Source organism: Salmo trutta, chromosome 21, assembly GCF_901001165.1.
Source record: "Salmo trutta chromosome 21, fSalTru1.1, whole genome shotgun sequence".
Lineage (NCBI taxonomy): Eukaryota > Metazoa > Chordata > Actinopteri > Salmoniformes > Salmonidae > Salmo > Salmo trutta.
This window is the reverse complement of record NC_042977.1, coordinates 17367513-17389996: the sequence shown is the minus strand read 5'-3', so window position 1 is coordinate 17389996 and position 22484 is coordinate 17367513. Positions and strand designations below refer to the sequence as shown.

The window sequence follows — 22484 nt, the reverse complement described above, 5'->3', positions numbered from 1 at the left end:
TTTGTGTTTTGGAGACTAAGGGTTGGGGTTAGGATATGGTGGAAAGGGAGCTGGTCCTAGATCAGTGCCGCAAGGCAACTTTAGACCGATGTGTGTCTGCGTGGGACAGGACAGACATGAGCAGGGTACAGGCATTGTTGTTACTATGGGAACAGGACGGACAGTGTTATAAGGATGCAAAGCAGGTGTTATCATCAGATAGCACAGAGACCATAGCACCAGGAGTTTTCCTGAGCACATAATATACAGCGCATTCGGAAAATATTCAGACGCCTTGACTTTTCCACATTTTGTTACGTTACAGCCTTATTCTATAATGTATAAAAAAAAATCCTTTATCAATCTACAGACAATACCCCATAATGACAAAGCTAAAACAGGTTTTTCGATTCTTTTTTAAAAATGTAGTAAAAAATAATAAACTTGAGACTATGAGACTCGAAATTCAGCTCAGGTGCATCCTGTTTCCATCGATCATCCTTGACATGTTTCTACAACTTGATTGGAGTCCACCAGATGGAAGCCACTCCTCAGTAAAAGGCACATGACAGCCCACTTGGAATTTGCCAAAAGGCACCTAAAGGACAGACCATGAGAAACAAGATTCTCTGGTCTGATGAAACCAAGATTGAACTCTTTGGCCTGAATCCCAAGCGTCACGTCTGGAGAAAGCCTGGCACCATCCCTACGGTGAAGCATGGTGGTGGCAGCATCATGTTGTTGGGAAGTTTTTCAGCGGCAGGGACTGGGAGACTAGTCAGGATCGAGGGAAAGATGAACGGGGCAAAGTACAGAGAGATCCTTGATGAAAACAACCTTAAGCACACAGCCAAGACAATGCATGAGTGGCTTCGGGACAAGTCTCTGAATATCCTTGAGTGGCCCAGCCAGAGCCCGGACTTGAACCCAATGGAACATCTCTGGAGACCTGAAAATAGCTGTGCGGCGACGCTCCCCATCCAACCTGACAGAGCTTGAGAGGATCTGCAGAGAAGAATGGGAGAAACTCCCCAAATACAGGTGTGCCAAGCTTGTAGCGTCATACCCAAGAAGACTCAAGGCTGTAATCGCTACAAAAGGTGCTTCAACAAAGCACTGAGTAAAAGGTCTGAATATTTATGTAAATGTTATATTTCCGTTTTTTTATTTGTGATACATTTTCACAAATGTCTAAAAACCTGTTTTTGCTTTTTGATTATGGGGTAATGTGTGTAGATTTATGAGGGGAAAAAACGATTTAATCAGTTTTAGAATAAGGCTGTGACGTAACAAAATGTGGAAAAAGTCAAGGGGTCTGAATACTTTCCGAATGCACTGTATATGGCTCTGGAACAGACAAGGGAAAACTCCAGGCCCAGGTGAATAACCTAGATATTATGGTATGGGCAGGGCACAGACATGGGTCGGTACATGTCATTTTGAGTCAGGAAAGGAATATTTCACCGGTAAATATGATTATCTTTTAAACCCCCAAATATGATTTTCCCTCCACATTTTGTAACATTTAGAATGCCCCACAACCAATGGCAAAAACCTATAAGCAGTCCCATATGAAAAGTTTAAAAAATATTTAATAGACAGCGAGGGAGAGTCCTTTACTTATGCATGGCTATGTATCTTTTCTTATGAGAGATTATTTGGTGTTGTCACGGTTGTCATATGATGAAGGAGACCAAAGCTCAGAGTGTGTATCGTTCCACATTTTATTATAACTGTGAAACTATGCAAGACATACAAATAAACAACTGAACAAAACAACAAACCGTGACGAAGAGGTGCAACATACACTTACTCAAAATAATCTCCCACAAAACCTAGTGGGAAAACCAACAACTTAAATATGATCCCCAATTAGAGACAACGATTACCAGCTGCCTCTAATTGGAGATCATCCCAAAAAACAACAACATATAAATACAGAAACTAGAACCCCACATAGAAATACAGAAACTAGACAAAACCCAACATAGAAAAAGAAACTAGAACCAACATAGAAATAAAAAAAACTAGACAAAACCCCCTGTCACGCCCTGACCTAGTCTACCATAGAAAATAAAAGCTTTCTATGGTCAGAACGTGACAGGTGTAGGGTAAGTCTGGTTCCTTTTTAAAGAAGCCTAGTTTTCAGGGTCTGATCTAGCACTCCATACTAAACCACTGAGAGCCTCTGACTGATGCAAAACTAAATTGGATATGACTCAGCTGGTTTGCTAGTGGAATGCCCTTGATGTTAGTCCTCTCGCTCAGTTTCCTCCGATTTCCTTCTCTTCTCATGATAATATATATTATGTTACTGTACAGATTATTCTCAAATCGTATCCTGTTTTATATTGCCTAGGCACTGCATATAAATGCTTGCTTATTTGATTATGGCTGTAAATTGATATTGATGATGATGCCGGTAACATAACGCACAGAGAATATGGCAACCCAGTAAACTGATTAGGCTACCATACGTTTTTACCAGGTAACTATTACTGAATAATACAAATCTGTCGAGCAAGACGCTTAACCCTAATTGCTCCTGTAAGTCACTCTGGATAAGAGCTTCAGATATATTACTCAAACGTAAATGTAGAGAATATGGCAACCCAGTAAACTAATTACCTTACTTTTTTACCGGGTAATTACTACTGAAAATTAAAAAGATAACCACCAGTTATACAGGCCACAGTAGGTGCCACAAAAATGTCTACCAATATATCAAAAAACACAGGTCTTCTAGCTTTAAAAACTAAAGTGCAGTCGACCATGAGCTCTGAATTACTGCAGTTTCCTTCAAAGTCAAACATGCAATTACTCTCTCAACCACTGCTATTCTGGCTCCATGGTGAGTTCAAATACAGCTGTTCCAAGGCCACATACTGTATATAGTAGACTGAAAACACGCAGAGGAGGACTGGAGGGAATTACAATGGCTTAGAATCAACGAGGATAAGGATACAGATATATGGCTAGAGGTCAAACCCATCTCTTGACCTATTTCATGTGTACGTAGAAGGTCATTTTATAAATGATCGTTCATTGTAAATAGCGGACTGCTCTATCTGTGTCTGTGGCTTATAGTGGATACGAGAACTGCTCTGCTCTGCTCTGCAGTATAATCTGTAACAGTAGCCTATCGAGACCTTATAGACTTATTGCATCCAAAGCTATCTGCTGTTGTTGGTATAGGGCTATTTGATAACAGTGGGCGGTAATATTTTATCTTAATCTAACTAGGCAAGTCAGTTAAGAACAAATTCTTATTTTTAATGACGGCCTAGGAACAGTGGGTTAACTGCCTTGTTCAGGGGCAGAACGACAGATTTATACCTTGTCAGCTCCGGGATTCAATCTTGCAACCTTTCGGTTACTAGTCCAACGCTCTAACCGCCAAGCTACTTGCTGCCCCGAATATGCTTATAGCATCAGAGTAGTAGATGGTACTATAGTATGACTGTTCGCTGCTCTGGCACCCCAATGGTGGAACAAGCTCCCTCACGACACCAGGACAGCGGAGTCAATCACCACCTTCCGGAGACACCTGAAACCCCACCTCTTTAAGGAATACCTGGGATAGGATATAGTAATCCTTCTACCCCCCCCCCCCAAAAAAAAATAGATATAGATGTACTATTGTAAAGTGGTTGTTCCACTGGATATCATAAGGTGAATGCACCAATTTGTAAGTCGCTCTGGATAAGAGCGTCTGCTAATTGACGTAAATGTAAATGTAAATGACAGCAACGGGCTATCTTCCAACTGATGATGATGATGATAATGATGCCACCCAGAACCCCACCCAAGATACAGTAAGGAATATGGTCCACCTGCCTGAGTCATGAAACAAGATCTGACCTCCACATGCATGCACACAAACAGGTACACAGGCACACACACAGGTCCTAAGATCAGTGAAGCCTGTACAGGTACACAGGCACACACATAGGTCCTAAGATCAGTGAAGCTTGTACTGGTACACAGGCACACACACAGGTCCTAAGATCAGTGAAGCCTGTACAGGTACACAGGCACACACACAGGTCCTAAGATCAGTGAAGCCTGTACAGGTGCACAGGCACACACAGGTCCTAAGATCAGTGAAGCCTGCACAGGTACACAGGCACACACACAGGTCCTAAGATCAGTGAAGCCTGTACAGGTACACAGGCACACACACAGGTCCTAAAATCAGTGAAGCCTGTACATGCATCAAAAGGTGGACAGGTGCCACTTAAACACTTGGGTATAAAGGGCTGTGAGTGGGCAGCAGAGCCAAAAGGCCTTGGAGCAGGTGGAGGAGTCAGCGGAGGAAGGTCACACACACACACACACAGAGACACACCACCCTTCACAGGACAATGGGAGACACACTATTGTTAAGGGTTGCTCGCTCGCACGCACGCACCAAACACACACGCACACACACGCCCACAAAGAACATTACACAAAGGATTATCCAGGCACACAAAACAAAGAGCAATTTGACAGAAAAAACACTAGCTAAGACAGTCATTATCTAAGAAGAAAGAAGATGCATAAATCACGGTTATGACAGGCAGTCTAAACACATGAAAGTAGCCAATAATGGTCACTGTAGTCGTCAATAACGGTAATACTATAATAAAGAAAATCTTACCATTTCTCCAAAAGCTCCAAACACCACAACAACTCACTCAATCCATCAACTCCGAAAAAACAGGGGGGGAATTCTCTTAATTTGAAAATGATTGCAATATGTTTTGCTTGGAGAATAAACCAAACAATTAGGCTATTCTGGATCCGTTATTCACGGCCCATCTGTTTGGACTGTATCAAACCAGGAGCCTAATCACTCATTCATATGTGGCCTATCTTTGGGCACACTCAAGCCAGGGAAGTGTGTGTGTGTGTGTGTGTGCGCGCACATGAATGTTTGTGAGTGTGCGTTCCCGCACGTGTGTGTGTCTGCGCTTTTCGGCAGACGGATCCCAATCACCGTTCAGTGCCAGGGATTCTCAGGGTACGATACAGACAGTAAAAAACATGCCTAACCGCGCCAAACTGGAACCAACACAAGTCCAGATTTTATGATCATTATGTTCAGCGACTTAATTAGCTGATCCTTCGTCTCTGTAACACTCCATTCACCACCAGCTCATTACATAGGATTGAGGCAGCGGGTTTAGGATCAGATTTGACAGAAGTTGGAAGCTGTCTTTCTTTAAGCATCATATGGTTGAGAAAACCATTACAGTCATTGGTGATATATTCAACACAGTCACTGAGATTGTAAACACACACAGGTGATCTGTGTGCTCGCTTGCAAATGTGCAAGAATACATATGTCTGTGGATGTGTTTACAGTAGCACCACAGTTCCACATAGCCATTCCTCTGAGTTTCTCTATCTGCCAATAGGCACACATGATGCGCAATTAAATCCTCTGCTGGCATTGGGCTGAAGCTGTCAATCAGAGGCCCGATGTCTTTCGACAGCGCCCAGTGAACCGTGGATCGCTGGCCGCAGCACAGGAACTCACAAGAGTCCCTGCTATTGTTACCAGCAAGCAGGAATTCAGCCGCAATTAGGCCTGGCTTTTTAGGAAGCCCTCAGCCTAGTGCTCTGCGGTAGCTAACAGAGAGAGAGAGAGAGAGAGAGAGAGAGAGCGCGAGAGAGAGAGAGAGAGACAGGACAGAGAGAGAGAGAGAGCGAGAGAGAGAGGGGGAGAGACAGGACAGAGAGAGAGAGACAGGACAGAGAGAGAGGGAGAGAGAGAGAGACAGGACAGAGAGAGAGAGAGAGAGAGACAGGACAGAGAGAGAGAGACAGGACAGAGAGAGAGAGAGAGAGAGAGCGAGAGAGAGAGAGAGACAGGACAGAGAGAAAGAGAGAGAGAGAGCGAGAGAGAGAGAGAGAGAGAGCTGACTCAGAGGTTTTCACTTGGCTCTATCCCACTGTGTGAATGTTTACAGTGTAACAACAGATTAGTGTTACGTATAGCGGGGCAATGTGGGAAAAACTGTATGGAGGAGAAAAATAATATATACAGATGCAGGATCTTATTTTGACCCAGTTTACTACAGCAAGAAAATTATCCTGCAGCAACAGGAAATGTGAATACTTTTTTTGTACACACTGATAAATTGTTCGTTAGGGCAAATCAAGTCTGAAATGTCAAAGTGCAAATTACAAACATTAAATAAGCTACATGTTTGCATTTCCTTCTGCGCAGAAAAATTCTCAGCAACAAAATTGTGATCAGATTAAGATCCTACATCTGTAGGACTATCAATATCACCAGGCACATGACTTCTGAAACCAGGCTCATTCTATTCTATCCTATTATATCCTATGAACGAAGGTAACAAAGAAATAAACATATAAGAAGAATACTACATGCAGGAAGGTAATGTGAAGTAATGATGTGTCAGAGTTGACCTGATATCATTACTCATGATGTTAGTAATGGGAAAAGCATCTGAGCAAAAAGAACAGCCATAGAGCTCCATTTGTCATGTGTGTATTCTGTACCATTACTTAAAGGGATACTTAAAGGGCAACTCGTGGATACCATTTTTATGTCGCAGTGTCCAGTATGAAATAATTCTGAGGTAGTTTATTGAGCCAATTTTGATTAGGATCAACATTAGCTAACGCTGTAACGTTAGCTAACCTTCCTGGGGTCCAACACCAATTAATAAGACATTACAAACAATTACAAATTCAGACTTCACAAACATTTAACAAGCAGACAATACAGACACTGAAGTCATTGTGCTAGCGCTAGTTAGCAATTTCCTTCAAACCACACGCAGAGACATACACATGGTGTCCACGAGTTCATCTGACTCTGGGGAAGAAGATAAAGGGCCTCATTACCAAAATCCTGAAGTATCCCTTTAAGGTTGAATAGTGTGCATGCACTTAGCATAGGTTAAGTGGGAGCATGGCATTTACATATGCTTACATAGACTTACAGTACTTAGCAGCCAACACAACAGACGTGTTGACAACATATGTGGAGCTATAAAATCTAGGTTTGGTTGAGATGGTGCGACTGAAGACTTTAACATACAGCACGTTAGTACAGAACTTGCATAAACCCTGCATTTATGAGGAATCATATCAAGACCGTAGTCCAAAGGGCTACTCCAGGACCAGGACCTATGTTCATGAGGCAACTCAAAGTAGGGGTGATGATCTAGAATCAGGTTCCCCATGGCCATATCATCTTATTTGTTATGATCTAAAAGACGAAGCTGATCCTAGGTGATCAATTTTACACCGAGTCGCTTTATGAATAGGACTGAGGAGGATTCCCTCAAATACAAAAGCTGTTTGACTTTAAAGGTGTGCCTTGTGCTACCTCCGTTAATACCACTAAAGCTTGATGGCCACTGGGCAGGTTTTTTTCTTATGGGTGGGTGAAGAGCTTAGCCTTATAACCAAAAGTCTGTTGGGGATTGACCCAACCGCAGGAGTCTACAAACAAATGACTATGGTGAACAACATAAAGATGACTGACTGGGCTGCATCTATGAGTGGAGTTAGTAGTGTGACCATCAAACATCCTGATGTTTAAAATGTTGTTCATGTATTTTATGTCTGTCATAGGCGGGATCCATTGATCCAGGTTTATTAGACAAAAGCAACAACGACAAAAATGTGCAACATGTGTAATGGAAACGGCAGATATAGGAGAAACCTAAAGATCGATTTATTTATTTTTTGTACGACTGGTGTGGATTTTTTTATTTTGTCTAACCTTCTTTATGGCGATAAATGGTGATGGAAATGGGATGTCATCACATAACTATACAGCTCCACTCCACATTTCATTTTAAATGCCTACTGCTTGCAAAATAAAAATGTTCAACAATACAAATTATGTTTCTTTGCAGGACGAGGGTTGTCCTGACTTTCAAGAATTGCTTTGCTTGCTTTTCTGGTTGGCAGGCAAGTTTCACCATCCAATTATTTCAGATCTACAGGAGTGTTAAGTTTCACCGTGGCGTTGCATTCTAGCCTACATGCTGGCTTTCGCGGGGTATACCTGAGACGTGAAACAGATAGGTGGGAAGGCATAGAGGCTGTCGCCAATTTATTAATGCGTAATTGCTCTAAATGGGTAATGGAAACACTTTAACCACTACCTTTTTATTCCACACTGTAGGTTTTTGAGAAAAAGTCTTTTTTTGTAGGTATGACATTACGTCCAGCTGTTTTTATCGACGCAAAATAGTTACATGGAAACTTTGTCGCATCTATTTTCTATGCAAACTTTTTAAATGCTGACAACAACAAAAAGTCACTGGACAAGTTAATGGAAGCATAATGTAGCTAATGTCATTGAATGAAGCCAAAGCCATATTTCCACACTGTGTGGACAATCTATCTACAGTATGTTGATCCAACCCACCAGAGTATCTTGTTGACATAAGCTGTTGACTCTAGCCACAACCCCGTAGATATCCCTCAGTGTAATTCCACAGCTTAATTCAGGTTCATAGCAGGCTTCTAAAGCTTTATAACATGCTGATGAATCTCAAAGCATGCATAAAGCAAGTTACTGTTCACAGAAGACGACAGGGACATTTTGTGCTTGTATCCATGTTGTACAGTAAATGTATCTTAGTTGGGATCTGGATTCAGATTTACAGTGTTGCCCTTTGAAGTAGTGAAAATAAAAAAACAGATTGATATCTAGGAATGCAGTCAGGTTCACGTTCCTGCTCCTCTCAACACATCCAGAACAGTGCTGTAAGTATAAATAAAATGTTGGGTTTTTCCTGCATAGGAAACTGAGGCACCACCGAAGCGCTTTTTTGAGCCAGGAAAAACCCTGGAATGTTAATGTAGTATTACTTCATTAAATCAGAGACCACTGCTGACACAGTGATGTATAGTGAGTAATATAGCAAGTTAAGCAAGTAGGTCTGGAACTATTGTCCTACATCAATCAGTTAGTTACATTACTAAGATGAATATGCTTGACAGAGACTAGAAGCTCAAAGTTGTCTCTGTTGCTCGGATCATGAATGTACATGTACAGTAGTATCAAATGTCAATACCAAAAATGGAAATATAGATGAGTAATGTTGATAATATTCAAAACTTGAGCAAGCTCTCTGTGGATGAGCCTGACCGGGAGCCTAACTGCTGTGCTGCTGTGCTGCTGTGTTGCCTGCCTGCTCTGGGCCCTGTGCTGTGCAAACCTGGGTTCAAATACTATTTAAATTATTTGAAATACCTTATACCTGTGCTTGATTGAGCTTGCCTGGCTTACTGGACCAATAAAATAGTCCCAAAACGGTAAACCCCGCCCATCTGGCACTCCAAGCAGGCTAGAGCAAACGCTCAAAGATTTCAAATAGTATTTGAACCCAGGTCAGAGCTGCTGCGTGTGCTTGGTTAGTAAACACAAAGGACAGGGTATTAATGTCGGGGTCGACTTCCCAGAGCCCCTCAGAGATCCAGGACCACCAAAGAGCTCAGTAATTTGCACTAAATTGAAAATGCCTGAGGCTAAGACAAACGTACAGATGACAAACACACACACAGTCACTCACATACAGAACTGTGACACACACACACACACACACACAAACAGAGAGAGACAAAGACACCACAGTGTCTATACAACAGAGTAAAGTCCATGACAAGAATACAGAACTGACATATCAGATGTATCATCTTCGATTAGAACCAATAAGCAAAATGTATGCATCCAAGGCACGTTGAAGACTGTTACACGAAGTCTTGTCATTTCTTCAACCATCTCTAAATCTGTGAAAACGGTCACAAAATCAAAAGGTACCCAGCCATCAATAAAAGCTTGGAAATGTCATTCCCTCTTTCTGCAATTCCACAAAATAAAACCAATCAACCCCATCTGCCATAGCAACCAAGATTTGATGTTATTACAGTAAAAGATCATAATCATAACATGAAATCATATTTTGGACCACTCTAAACAGGTTTCTAAATTACTTTGCAACAACTTGGCTAAATGGCAAGGGATCATGAGCTGTTCACGAATAACATTTGAGATGATGGAGTCGGACAGAATATCTGGCCAAACAGCCAATCTACTCTAAAGAAAGGGTTTTATGGGGGGTACCTAGTCAGTTGTCCAACTGAATGCCTTCAACTGAAATGTGTCTTCCGCATTTAACCCAACCCCTCTGAACCAGAGAGGTGCAGGGGGGCTGCTTTAATCAACATCCACAGCGCCCCAGGAACAGTGGTTTAACTGCCTTGCTCAGAGGCAGAACGACAGATTTTTACCTTGTCGGCTGGGGCGAAATGGGCCTGAATCAACCCATACTTTTGAATGAAACTAGACGTGAACAGAACCTCTGCCCTGCTATAAATATAGAAAGAACCTGGTGCTAGAGGGGGTACGCAGCTGGAGGATGAATGTTTGAAGGGGGTACCGGACTATAAAAAGTTTGGGAACTAGTGTTGTAGATAACAGTGAAGTCGGTATAGAACTGGCTCTATCACTGGGTAATTGCACATGCAGAGACCTCGTAGAGCAGCACACAGGCCATCTCTGTCTGTTTGCACTGGAAATACCTCGCTCCCTTCTCACAATCACATGTGTTTGCGCTAGGGCTTCTCTCTCTCTACCTCTACCCCGCACACATTTCTATCTCTTTCATTACCTCTCTCTGTCTCTCTCCCTCTCTCCAGCACACATTTCTATCTCTTTCATTACCTCTCTCTGTCTCTCTCCCTCTCTCCAGCACACTCTCTTTTTCTTTCTCATTCTCTCTCTCTCTCTCTCTCTCTCTCTGGTTATAGCACACTCCTCTCTTTTTCTCTCGTTTTCTCTCTTTCTCTTACTCGTTCTCTCGTTCTCTCCTCTCTCTCTCTCTCTCCTCTCTCTCATCCTATATGAACGACCCACCCGCCATCTCATTACACTGAACGCTAAAATGGAAAATCTAGGATAGTGTTTACACTGCAAGGACATGCTCAAACAGTAAAATGTAATCTTTTAGATGATATCTATAGGACACATGCCCTTACTCCATCTCTCTCTCTCTCTCTCTCTCTCTTTCACCCTCTTTCTCTCTCTATTTTCCCTGCAGAGACTTCAGAGATCTTATATAAAAAAAAGACAGAGCAGTGAATCAAAAGGCATAGAAATAGTACAACCCCCAAACCCCACTCTACCCCTCCCTCCCTTCAAAATCCCTACCCCCATTCGCTTATGCTGCTCTCTCTCCCTCTCTCTCCCTCACGCACACATACACAGCAGCACACATACACACACAAACGAACTCACATTCAAACACACACACTCAAACACACACAGCACAGTATCATTATGCGGAAAAGGACCTGTTCAGACAACCTGAATGTGAAAGTCGTTTTAAACTGTGGGTTTGAAAGCAGACAGTAAATTACAATGATTTTATTATAGTGAAAGTACATGTGTATAAACAAGACCAGGGTTGAGTTACAGTGCGTAAAACAGGCACAATTACTCCATACAACCAGAGGATTGCATTCAACATACGTCATGTTTGTGATGATTATTCTATTCTACCCTAAATTCTGTAAGTGACGCAATGACAGAAACAATTTACTATTTTGTGTCATTTAAATTAGATAAAAACTCAGTTGAGCGCTTTGGAAGAAACTTCACTGATATTGATAGCGCTGCGTTCATCACCAGTTATACACACAGCCAACAATGCACAATTAAGCTAAGGGTAAAATAAGCAATAAATATTTATATGACATGAAATAACTAGACATTTTATGCATGAATGTTTGTTCCTGTTGTCATTGATATCAAATGGATGGACATAAAGTACTTTTCTTTCAGGGCAGTGCGTAACATCCACTTTCTGAAGAGCGTTTTTATGCATATCCATAACACATTGTGCGAAATTAAAGAAACAGACTATATTCCTATAGCCTAGTCCCGATGCGACTCACCTTATTGCAGTACGGGGAATCAGGATACTGCAATGGTCCCAATCGGGAAGAATCTGTTGCTGGTAAAGACTGTGGTGGAGGTGGATATACTCTCACGTCCATTTCAGTAAAACATCAATCTCCACACAAGCTTTTCCACTCCGGCGTCTACTTTTGAGTCCTCAAAAGTTGAAGGTACTATAAAGACCGATGGTCGAACTTGGCAAAAGTCTAGGGCTGGATGCTAAAAATGGCAAACTGTGATGCTCTCACATGCGTTCGCGGTTTTACAGAAGAAAGAAAAAAACGAACATTATCAACGTACGTCGCACTATCAACGACGGACTTGGTAAACGAAGGTAAAACGGTGTAACTTTGAAAGCTGTAGGCTATCACTCGATTGTTGAAGAAGTTATTGCGTGTCTTTCTCTTTCTGACAGATGCATTTGCAGCGACAGTAGTTGTTTCTATCCAGCGGCTACAGTCATCTGCAAGCGAATGGGGCACGGGAGGATTGCCTGTTTGCTCGCAATTCATACAAAGGACTTTACAGACAGGGCAGGGGCAAGAGCGTAGCTACAGTATGGCGACATACTCTACCTAGTAGGCGCACGGGTGAATGCAGCGCCTGCGTCACTTGCATTCGCTTGCACTTCACATCATTTGTAGGCTATATGAATCATTTTTACGTTGCCTATACATTATGGTTGAATTCCTTTAGAAAGCCAAAATGAGGACTACAGCTTTGTGGGCTCTTTGTGTTAGTTTGGTACACTAGCCTAGGCTACGTACAGGGCCATCATGCACCTATTATTTTAGAGGGGGCACCTGAAACAGCTTTTTCCTGCAATATACTCACATAAAAAATACTACAGTTTACTATAGAATACTGTAGTACTTACTGTACAATGCTGTAGAATTCTGCAGTAAACTGTAGTATACTGTAGAATATGATACTACACACTGTAGTATCTCTCGATCACATAGTGCTTACTTTAGATTGTTTTTGATGGATTGGACTGCTAACTACCTTTACTGCTAGCTTTGTCGATGCTGTTTTGATTTGAATGTGCTGACCTTGGGGAGTTCATGCCAGGATTCTCTCAGAGGTTCCCCCTCAATCCTGTTGGGCTTTTATAGTGTAGCGTAGAATACTCCAATCCTATACTTGATTCTATTGTTTTTAAATAGTCCAATAAAATCAATCATAAACGTGACTTGTTTCAGGAAACTAGGTGTATGTCGCACTACTTCACAGGAGACATTTCAACGTAAACATACATTTTTTTAATCAAAATGCGTTTTTTGGCAGAAATGCCTTCCGGAGCATGGGAACTTTCATGTATAGGAATGAAATTGTTAAATGACGAGCCTAGTCGGTTTAGCCACGGAGAAAGACAGGAACCTTCCCGCTAGCCTCTCTCAAAGAGTGCAGTGTATAAAGTCAGAAAATCTGCTGTCTCAGCCAATGCCTGTCACCAAGGGAGTACCCCAAGGCTCGATCCTAGGCTCCACGCTCTTCTCAATTTACATCAACAACATAGCTCAGGCAGTAGGAAGCTCTCTCATCCATTTATATGCAGATGATACTTACACTCAGCTGGTCCCTCCCCGGATTTTGTGTTAAAGGCTCTACAACAAAGCTTTCTTAGTGTCTAACAAGCTTTCTCTACCATTAACCGTGTTCTGAACACCTCCAAAACAAAGGTCATATAGTTTGGTAAGAAGAATGCCCCTCTTCCCACAGGTGTTATTACTACCTCTGAGGGTTTAGAGCTTGAGGTAGTCACCTCATACAAGTACTTGGGAGTATGGCTAGACGGCACACTGTCCTTCTCTCAGCACATATCAAAGCTGCAGGCTAAAGTTAAATCTAGACTTGGTTTCCTCTATCGCAATCGCTCCTCTTTCACCCCAGCTGCCAAACTAACCCTGATTCAGATGACCATCCTACCCATGCTAGATTACGGAGACACAATTTATAGATCAGCAGGTAAGGGTGCTCTAAAGCGGCTAGATGTTCTTTACCATTCGGCCATCAGATTTGCCACCAATGCTCCTTATAGGACACATCACTGCACTCTATACTCCTCTGTAAACTGGTCATCTCTGTATACACGTCGCAAGACCCACTGGTTGATGCTTATTTATAAAAAACCCTCACTCCCCCCTATCTGAGATATCTACTGCAGCCCTCATCCTTCACATACAACACCCGTTCTGTCAGTCACATTCTGTTAAAGTCCCCAAAGCACACACATCCCTGGGTCGCTCGTGTTTTCAGTTCACTGCAGCTAGCGACTGGAACGAGCTGCAACAAACACTCAAACTGGACAGTTTTATCTCAATCTCTTCATTCAAAGACTCAATTATGGACACTCTCACTAACAGTTGTGGCTGCTTTGTGTGATGTTTTGTTGTCTCTACCTTCTTGCCCTTTTTGCTGTTGTCTGTGCCCAATAATGTTTGTACTATGTTTTGTGCTGCTACCATGTTGTGTTGCTACCATGTTGTGTTGCTACCATACTGTGTGGGTCATGTGTTGCTGCTGTGCTATGTTGTTGCCTTATGTCTCTCTTTATGTAGTGTTGTGTTGTCTCTCTTGTTGTGATGTGTGCTTTGTCCTATATTTATATTGTATTTATTTTTAATCCCAGGCCCCCGTCCCCGCAGGAGGCCTTTTGCCTTTCGGTAGGCCGTCATTGTAAATAAGAATTTGTTCTTAACTGAAAAATAATAAATACAAAATAAAAAGCCATGATTGGCTGAGATAATGGATGGGCTGGACATGCCAGGAGATGATTTTGGATTGGTCGGCCATGTAGCGTGCTTCTGTCTATAACGTGAGCTGCTCAATATGTGTTAAGAGTCCTTTCTACCGCGCCTTTTTTGAAAGATATAACGTTAGCCATCGAGAACTACAAAAGTTTTGCTACTTTTCTCAACAACATTGATGCCCTGAATTTATCAGGCGCTATCAACACATCAGTTGGAAAAAGTGATGGGCTACTTTCTGCACAAGCCACGGTCAGTGTGAACCGGAGTGACTTGACACAATGCTGGCCAAACAAGATGTAGCTACAAACAAAACAGAGTTCAACGTTTCCAGTCTGCCGTGAAGCGTTCATCCATGTATATGGGTAACAGTCTAGCTACATGTTCAGATATTATACGTTTCTAATTTAGTCAGAAAGTTATTTTCATTGCAAGTTAAAACGTACTGTTAGCTAGCTAGCTCCCTAGCTAATGCTACATGTATGATCTATTTGATTCAGAAAGCCATTTGCATTGCTAGTTATAGCCTAATGTTAGCTAGCTAACATTGAACCTAGTTCGTTAGCTCTTTAACTACCTGCAGTCATACTACAGCTATGACAATTTTTGTATCGGTAGTAGTATGAGTTGGTATTATGCCGGTTCATTGTTTAGCTAGCTAGCTAGTTACATGTCTAAACAAAATACTCCACTTCGCCAGATTATAAGGTGTGTGTGGTGTGTCTGGAGGTGATTACGGCCATATATTGTATTTCAATAGTGACCCATCCACTTAGCTAGAAGTGGCTGGGGGGTTATAGCATTTCCTTCACATGACCCATCAATTTAGACAAGTGTGTCGGGTAAGCGTCATCTAATAAAATATTTTTTATCTGGACACTTTCTGTTTTTGATATTGCTACTATGCAAGTGACCATTTCCCTGTACCGTTTACACCTTCTGTTCCCTGTGCATGTGACAAATAAACATTGATTTTATTTGATACAGTGTGTGTTTACCAGAGATGGTAATGTGAAGAACAACATGACCTGCAACAAAGTCAGATTAGGATATAGGCCAAGGACTAGATAAATTGTATTTTTACCTGGAGTTTTTCCTTATTGTAGGCTACTACTTTTACCACTTGTAGTCTTGAAATCTTTGGTTGTTTACTAAACTACTCACTCAGTTTAGCACATGGCCTCGCGTGAATCCTTAAAGAGATGGGTGGGGCTAAGGCTTAAGAGGGTGTGAATGATGCTGAATGGGTGTAGACAAAGAAGAGCTCTCCAGTTGGTGTACCAAAACTTTCAAGGGACATTTTCTCAAAAATGGGGTTACAAATGTATCAACTTTCAAAGCATAATTACTTTCCCATTGTTCCTCAGCTGCAGTGCAGTGTATGATATACAACTTTCTAGCTCTGAGTCTATACTTCTATCCAATGTAAAAAATACAATTTCATATGTTGCTACATAAGACCGAATCAAGGTGGTCGGTTACAAATGTGGACACATTGCATTTAAGAATTTGTTGAGAATAACAAAAAGTTTAAAATGTATTTCCATTGAGGTCCTAGTACAACCCTCAAACATGTTACACATTTACAGCTAACCCACATGAAAAAATACTACAGTATATTATGGTCTAAATACTAGTATTACTATATTTACATACAATAGTATTCATTGTAGTGTTTTTGCGGACTTTACTATAGTATTCACTGTAGTGTTTTTGCTGGCATGACAGCAGTATACTATGTCTATAGTATTCACTATAATGCTTTGCAGACATGACTAGTATACAGTAGAAATGGGGGGCAATAGCGTGCAGCATGGTAGGACGAAGCTATATCAGGCTAATTTATCAATGGCTACATAGTATTGTTTGTTACCGTTTTTGTCATCTTGGTCAGCTGAATCTCTGTGAAAGCCCTGTTCTATTTCAGAAAGCTATCTAGTGGAAGTAACCGATCTCAGTCATGTACTCTTGTATATGTGGATTATTATTTGTGTCCAATTATTTATTTTTTCTCATCAAGCTACACACAATACTCAATGTTGAGCTCAGGTGCATCCTTTTTCCATTGATCATCCTTAAGATGTTTCTACAACTTGATTGGAGTCCACCTGTGGTACATTTAATTGATTGGACTTGATTTGGAAAGGCACACACCTGTCTATTTTTTAACAAATGTAACCTTTATTCAACTAGGCAAGTCAGTTAAGAACAAATTCTTATTTGCAATGACGGACTACACAGGCCAAACCTGGACGATGCTGGGCCAATTGTGCTCCGCCCCATGGGACTCCCAATCATGGCCAGATGTGATACAGCATGTATTTGAACCAGGGACTGTAGTGATGCTTCTTGCACTGAGATGCAGTGCCTTAGACCGCTGCGCCACACGGGAGGTCCCACAGTTGACAGTGCATGTCAGAGCAAAAACCAAGCCATGAGGTCAAAGGAATTGTCCGTAAAGCTCCGAGACAGGATTGTATACTAAAGGGTACTAAAAAATTACTGCAGCATTGAAGGTCTTCAAGAACACAGTACCCTTCATCATTCTTAAATGGAAGAAGTTTGGAACCACCAAGAATCTTCCTAGAGCTGGCCGCCCGGCCAAACTGAGCAATCGGGGGAGAAGGGCCTTGGTCAGGGAGGTGACCAAGAAACCGATGGTCACTCAGACAGTGCTCCAGAGATCCTCTGTGGAGATGGGAGAACTTTCCAGAAGGGCAACCATCTCTGCAGCACTCCACCAATCAGGCCTTTATGGTAGAGTGGCCAGAAGTAAGCCACTCCTCAGTAAAAGGCACATGACAGCCTGCTTGGAGTTTGCCAAAAGGCTCCTAAAGGACTCTCAGACCATGAGCAACAAGATTCTCTGGTCTGATGAAACCAAGATTGAACTCTTTGGCCTGAATGCCAAGCGTCATGTCTGGAGGAAACCTGGCACCATCCCTATGGTGAAGCATGGTGGTGTTAGCATCCAGTTGTGGGAATGTTTTTCAGCGGCAGGGACTGGGATACTAGTCAGAATGGAGGGAAAGATGAACGGAGCAAAGTACAGAGAGATCCTTTATGAAAACCTGCTCCAGAGCGCTCAGGACCTCAGACTGGGGCGAAGGTTCACCTTCCAACAGGACAACAACCCTAAGCACACAGCCAAGACGAAGCAGCAGTGGTTTTGGAAGAAGTCTCTGATTGTTCTTAAGTGGCCCAGCCAGAGCCCGGACTTGAACCCGATCAAACATCTCTGGAGAAACCTGAAAATAGCTGTGCGGCGACGCTCCCCATCCAACCTGACAGAGCTTGAGAGGATCTGCGGAGAAGAATGGGAGAAACTCTTCAAATACAGGTGTGCTAAGCTTGTAGCGTCATACCCAAGAAGACTTGAGGCTGTAATCGTTGCCAAAGGTGCTTCAACAAAGTACTGAGTAAAGGGTCTAAATACTTATGTAAATGTTATATTTAAGTTTTTTTTATATACATTTGCAAAAATGTATAAAAACCAGTTTTTGCTTTGTCATTGTGGGGTATTATGGTTGATTGATAAGAAGAAAAAACAAAATGTGGAAAAAGTGAAGGAGTCTGAATACTTATTCATCCCTTTACAATTGTATGTATAAGTTAGTCATTGTGAATTTGTTAGATTACTTGTTAGATATTACTGCACTGTCGGAACTAGAAGCACAAGCATTTCGCTACACTCGCAAAAACATCTGTTAACCATGTGTATGTGACCAATACAATTTGATTTGATTTGAATACTTTCTGAATGCACTGTAATCCTCTAAGCTTTAATAAATGTTGCTTTTTGGACTTGTAAAGTCCAAAAACACTACAGTGAATACTATAGTCTAGGCCCATTACTTTTTTCAATCTTTACTAATGAATTGCCACTGGCTTTGAGGAAAGCCAGAGTGCCTATGTATGCAGATGACTCAACACTATACATGTCAGCTACTACAGCGACTGAAATGACTGCAACACTTAACAAAAAGTTGCAGTTCGTTTCAGAGTGGGCGGCAAGGAATAAGTTAGTCCTAAATATTTCTAAAACTAAAAGCATTGTATTTGTGACAAATCATTCACTAAACCCTAAACCTCAACTAAATCTTGTAATAAATAATGTGGCAATTGAGCAAGTTGAGGTGACTAAACTGCTTGTAGTAACCCTGGATTGTAAACTGTCATGGTCAAAACATATTGATACAACAGTAGCTAAGATGGGGAGAAGTATGTCCATGATAAGGCGCTGCTCTACCTTCTTAACAGCACTGTCAACAAGACAGGTCCGACAGGCCTTAGTTTTGTCGCTCCTGGACTGGTGTTCAGTCGCCACAAAAAATTGCAATTGGTTCAGAACAGGGCAGCATGGCTGGCCCTTGGATGTACATTTTTGTCATTTAGCAAACACTCTTATCCAGAGCAACTTACAGTAGTGAATGCATACATTTCATACATTTCTTCTCCGTACAGGTCCCCCGTGGGAATCGAACCCACAACACTGGTGTTGCAAACACCATGCTCTACCAACTGGGCCACACGGGACCACTGAGAGCTAATATTAATGATATGCATGTCAATCTCTCCTGGCTCAAAGTGGAGGAGAGATTGACTTCATCACTGCTTGTATTTATGAGAGGTATTGCCATGTTGAATGCACCAAGCTGTCTGTTTGAACTAAGGCACACAGCTCGGACACCAATGCATACCCCACAAGACATGCCACCAGAGGTCTCTTCACAGTCCCCACGTCCAGAACAGACTATGGGAGGCGCACAATACTACATAGAGCCATGACTACATGGAACTCTATTCCACATCAAGTAACTGATGCAAGCAGTAAAATTAGATTTAAAAAACAATAAAAAAAACAAACACCTTATGGAACAGTGGGGACTGTGAAACAACACAAACATAGGCACAGACACATGCATACACACACACACAAACATACGCACTATACACACACGTACACGTGAATTTTGTACTGTATATATGTGGTAGTGGTGGAGTAAGGGTCTGAGGGCACACAGTCTGTGAAGGTATTGTAATGTTGAATGTATTGTTATGTTTTTAAAGTTGTATAAACTGCCTTAATTTTGCTGGACCCCAGGAAGAGTAGCTGCTGCCAAGGCAGCTCCATAATAAATGGGACTCCATAATAAATACAAATACAATAGTATACTACATTCATGTCCGCAAGAACACTACAGTAAATACTACAGTATACTACAGTCATGTCAGCAAAAACACTACAGTGAATACTATAGTATATAAATATTGTAATACTGCAGTATTTAGACCATATTATCTACATGTGGGTTGAGCCAAAGTTATTTTGCCTAAATGTATGTAAAAAAAAAAGAGAAAGATATATTCTTTATATATGCCAACTTAGTCATGTGTGCATACATTTTAAGTATCTCAAACTAACATGCCTAGGATCTTACATCCAAATACATTGTAATGCATATGCATATCATATCATCAATACAGGCACATATCATGGCATCATAATTAATACACAAATATCATAATATTATCATAAGGTGCCAGATTGCATTTAAACCAGGTATTTGTCTGCATATCTAAGCATACCTCTTGAGCTGTCTGTATCCTCCTGAATGGTGCTTCTATTTGCTCAAGTCTGGGTAAAAGATTGAAAGGAATGTGTCTTATTCAGTACATTTAGTAATTGCTTGCTTTTTCTAAAGTCTAGAAACCTTGCCAGCAGGCATGCCAGCTAAGATAGTTAGACAAGCTACTCTAACTTGATGAATAGCCTGAAATGGCTTGGTATGATGTTGGGAGATTGGGATCCTATCTAGCTGGCTAGCTTACACCAACTTCATCAAATTGCTATACGTGGCTAGTATTACAGAGAAACAACAAAACATCAAGGAGGAACCAATAGGCTACATAGCTGAAACAAATTCCTTTACAAACATATCTCCCGCGAGTCCTGCCCATCACAGGCAGCTAAAATCAAATAAATGCTGTGTGTGTCACTCTACACTCTCTCCTCCTCCGCTGACGATACTGTCTGCACGCACTAGAGCACATGAGTCGCAGGGCCGAGTGTCTGCAGGTTTTTGCTCCTCCCTTGAACTTGATTTATGAGTTAAGGTCACTAATTAGTACGGAACCCCCCTCACCTGGATGTCTAGGTCTTAATTGAAAGGAAAAACGAAAATAAACAGCAGACACTAGGCCCTCAATGGAAGGAGTTTGACAACCCTGCACTAGAGAATCTAGGGTCCTGCCTAGCATATCTTTGCTCCGTGGTGCACCTTGAAAGGAACCACTTACTAGGGTCCGTTCAGTATGCCCCCTCCGCAAAATACAGCTGACAGATATTCTTATATTTATAAATAATTATTATAGAACGTGGGCTTAAAAAATAAAGTTTCGTAATTAATTTAACATCTGAAAAATCGCAAAACAGGACAAATCTGAGGGGGCACGTGCCCTTGTGCCCACTATGGGTATGACTCTGGCTACACATCAACCTCATATAGCCGCATCTGAGTTGCATCTGAGTGCTAGTATAAATTCACAGTAGATGCAGCAGTTTATTTCCAAATACTTCAACATAATGGTAAGGGGGATGGAGTGTTTTGAGGTGTTCAATGTTCCAAGTATGGATTAAGATTGTACTGATGGTGGTAGGAGGGGGGGATCTACGCCAGGTTGTGAGAGGGTGGCCTCAGATTCAAGGGACCTCTTTTCAAAATGGAAGACTGAGTGATGTAACCACTAACTGACACACATAGCGTGGCGGTCTAGAGGGAAAGCTTCTTGGAACAGATTGGTCGGGCTTTCCTATAAAATACGATAATAATGTTTCTCAACATATCAAACTAAATGGAGGAAGAAGAATGTGTGTTTAGTATGTAACGTCATCCCCTGAGGCCAGGTTGAATTAGAACGATGATGTTAGCAGGTCACAGGGCCATGGGCCACAATCTCCAAGGTTCTGGTATGTATTAGTTAATCCATCTTTATGCTGCGCTGTCCTCTAAGACACCAACAACTGGCCACTGTAGTTCATTGTCATATTCACTTGGCAGTTGACATTCTACTGTAGGTTCCAAAATGTCCCCACCGCTCTCTCCTTTTGCTCTCCCTTGGTGGATTTTTCCAAAGATAAGACCTCTGTGGCTTTTCATTTTATTCAACCAGAAACACATTACTAAAACAGGATGATAATTATTGAGCCAGGTCGACAGTCTGAAACACTTTTGCTGTTCATTGTCATAGATCCCATCTAGAAGGAGGTTCTCTCTTTCTCTAGGTCTCCATTTCTTTCTGTCTCTGACAACTCAACAGGAAAGTGTTAACTAGGTACCAGAATAAAACAACCAGAAACGTATAGAGGCCTTGGAGAGAAAGTTAATGAGAGAGAGATATGTAAGAAGGTAACTTGCAAAATAATGGAAACAGTTGAGTAAATGAGGGATACAAAGTATATTGAAAGCAAGTGCTTCCACACAGATATGATTCCTGAGTTAATTAAGCAATTAACATCCCATCATGCTTAGGGTCATGTATAAAAATGCTGGGCAGGCCATTATTTTGGCTACCATGGCTAAGCCCCCATAGAATGACAAGGTTTGATAAGCAGGAAAACGATATAAACCATATGCTATGGTCATCTCAGTCACCAGATCTCAACCCAACTAAACACTTACAGTATGGGAGATTCTGGAGCGGCGCCTGAGATAGCGTTTTCTACCACCATCAAGAAAACACCAAATGATGGAATTTGTCGTGGAAGAATGGTGTCGCATCCCTCCAGTAGAGTTCCAGACACTTATAGAACC

General features: G+C 41.7%; 1 protein-coding gene across 1 annotated transcript in view; it reads right to left on the bottom strand.

Annotated features, from left to right (window-relative positions):
- The window catches only part of LOC115156838 (thymocyte selection-associated high mobility group box protein TOX), a 59232-nt gene extending 46769 nt beyond the window's left edge, over window positions 1-12463 (bottom strand). The window contains exon 1 of the mRNA XM_029704583.1: window positions 11917-12463. Within this exon, the coding sequence (XP_029560443.1) occupies window positions 11917-12018 (102 nt within the window). The 5' untranslated portion in view covers window positions 12019-12463. The remainder of the gene's footprint in view (window positions 1-11916) is intronic.
- Window positions 12464-22484: the final 10021 nt, after the last annotated feature.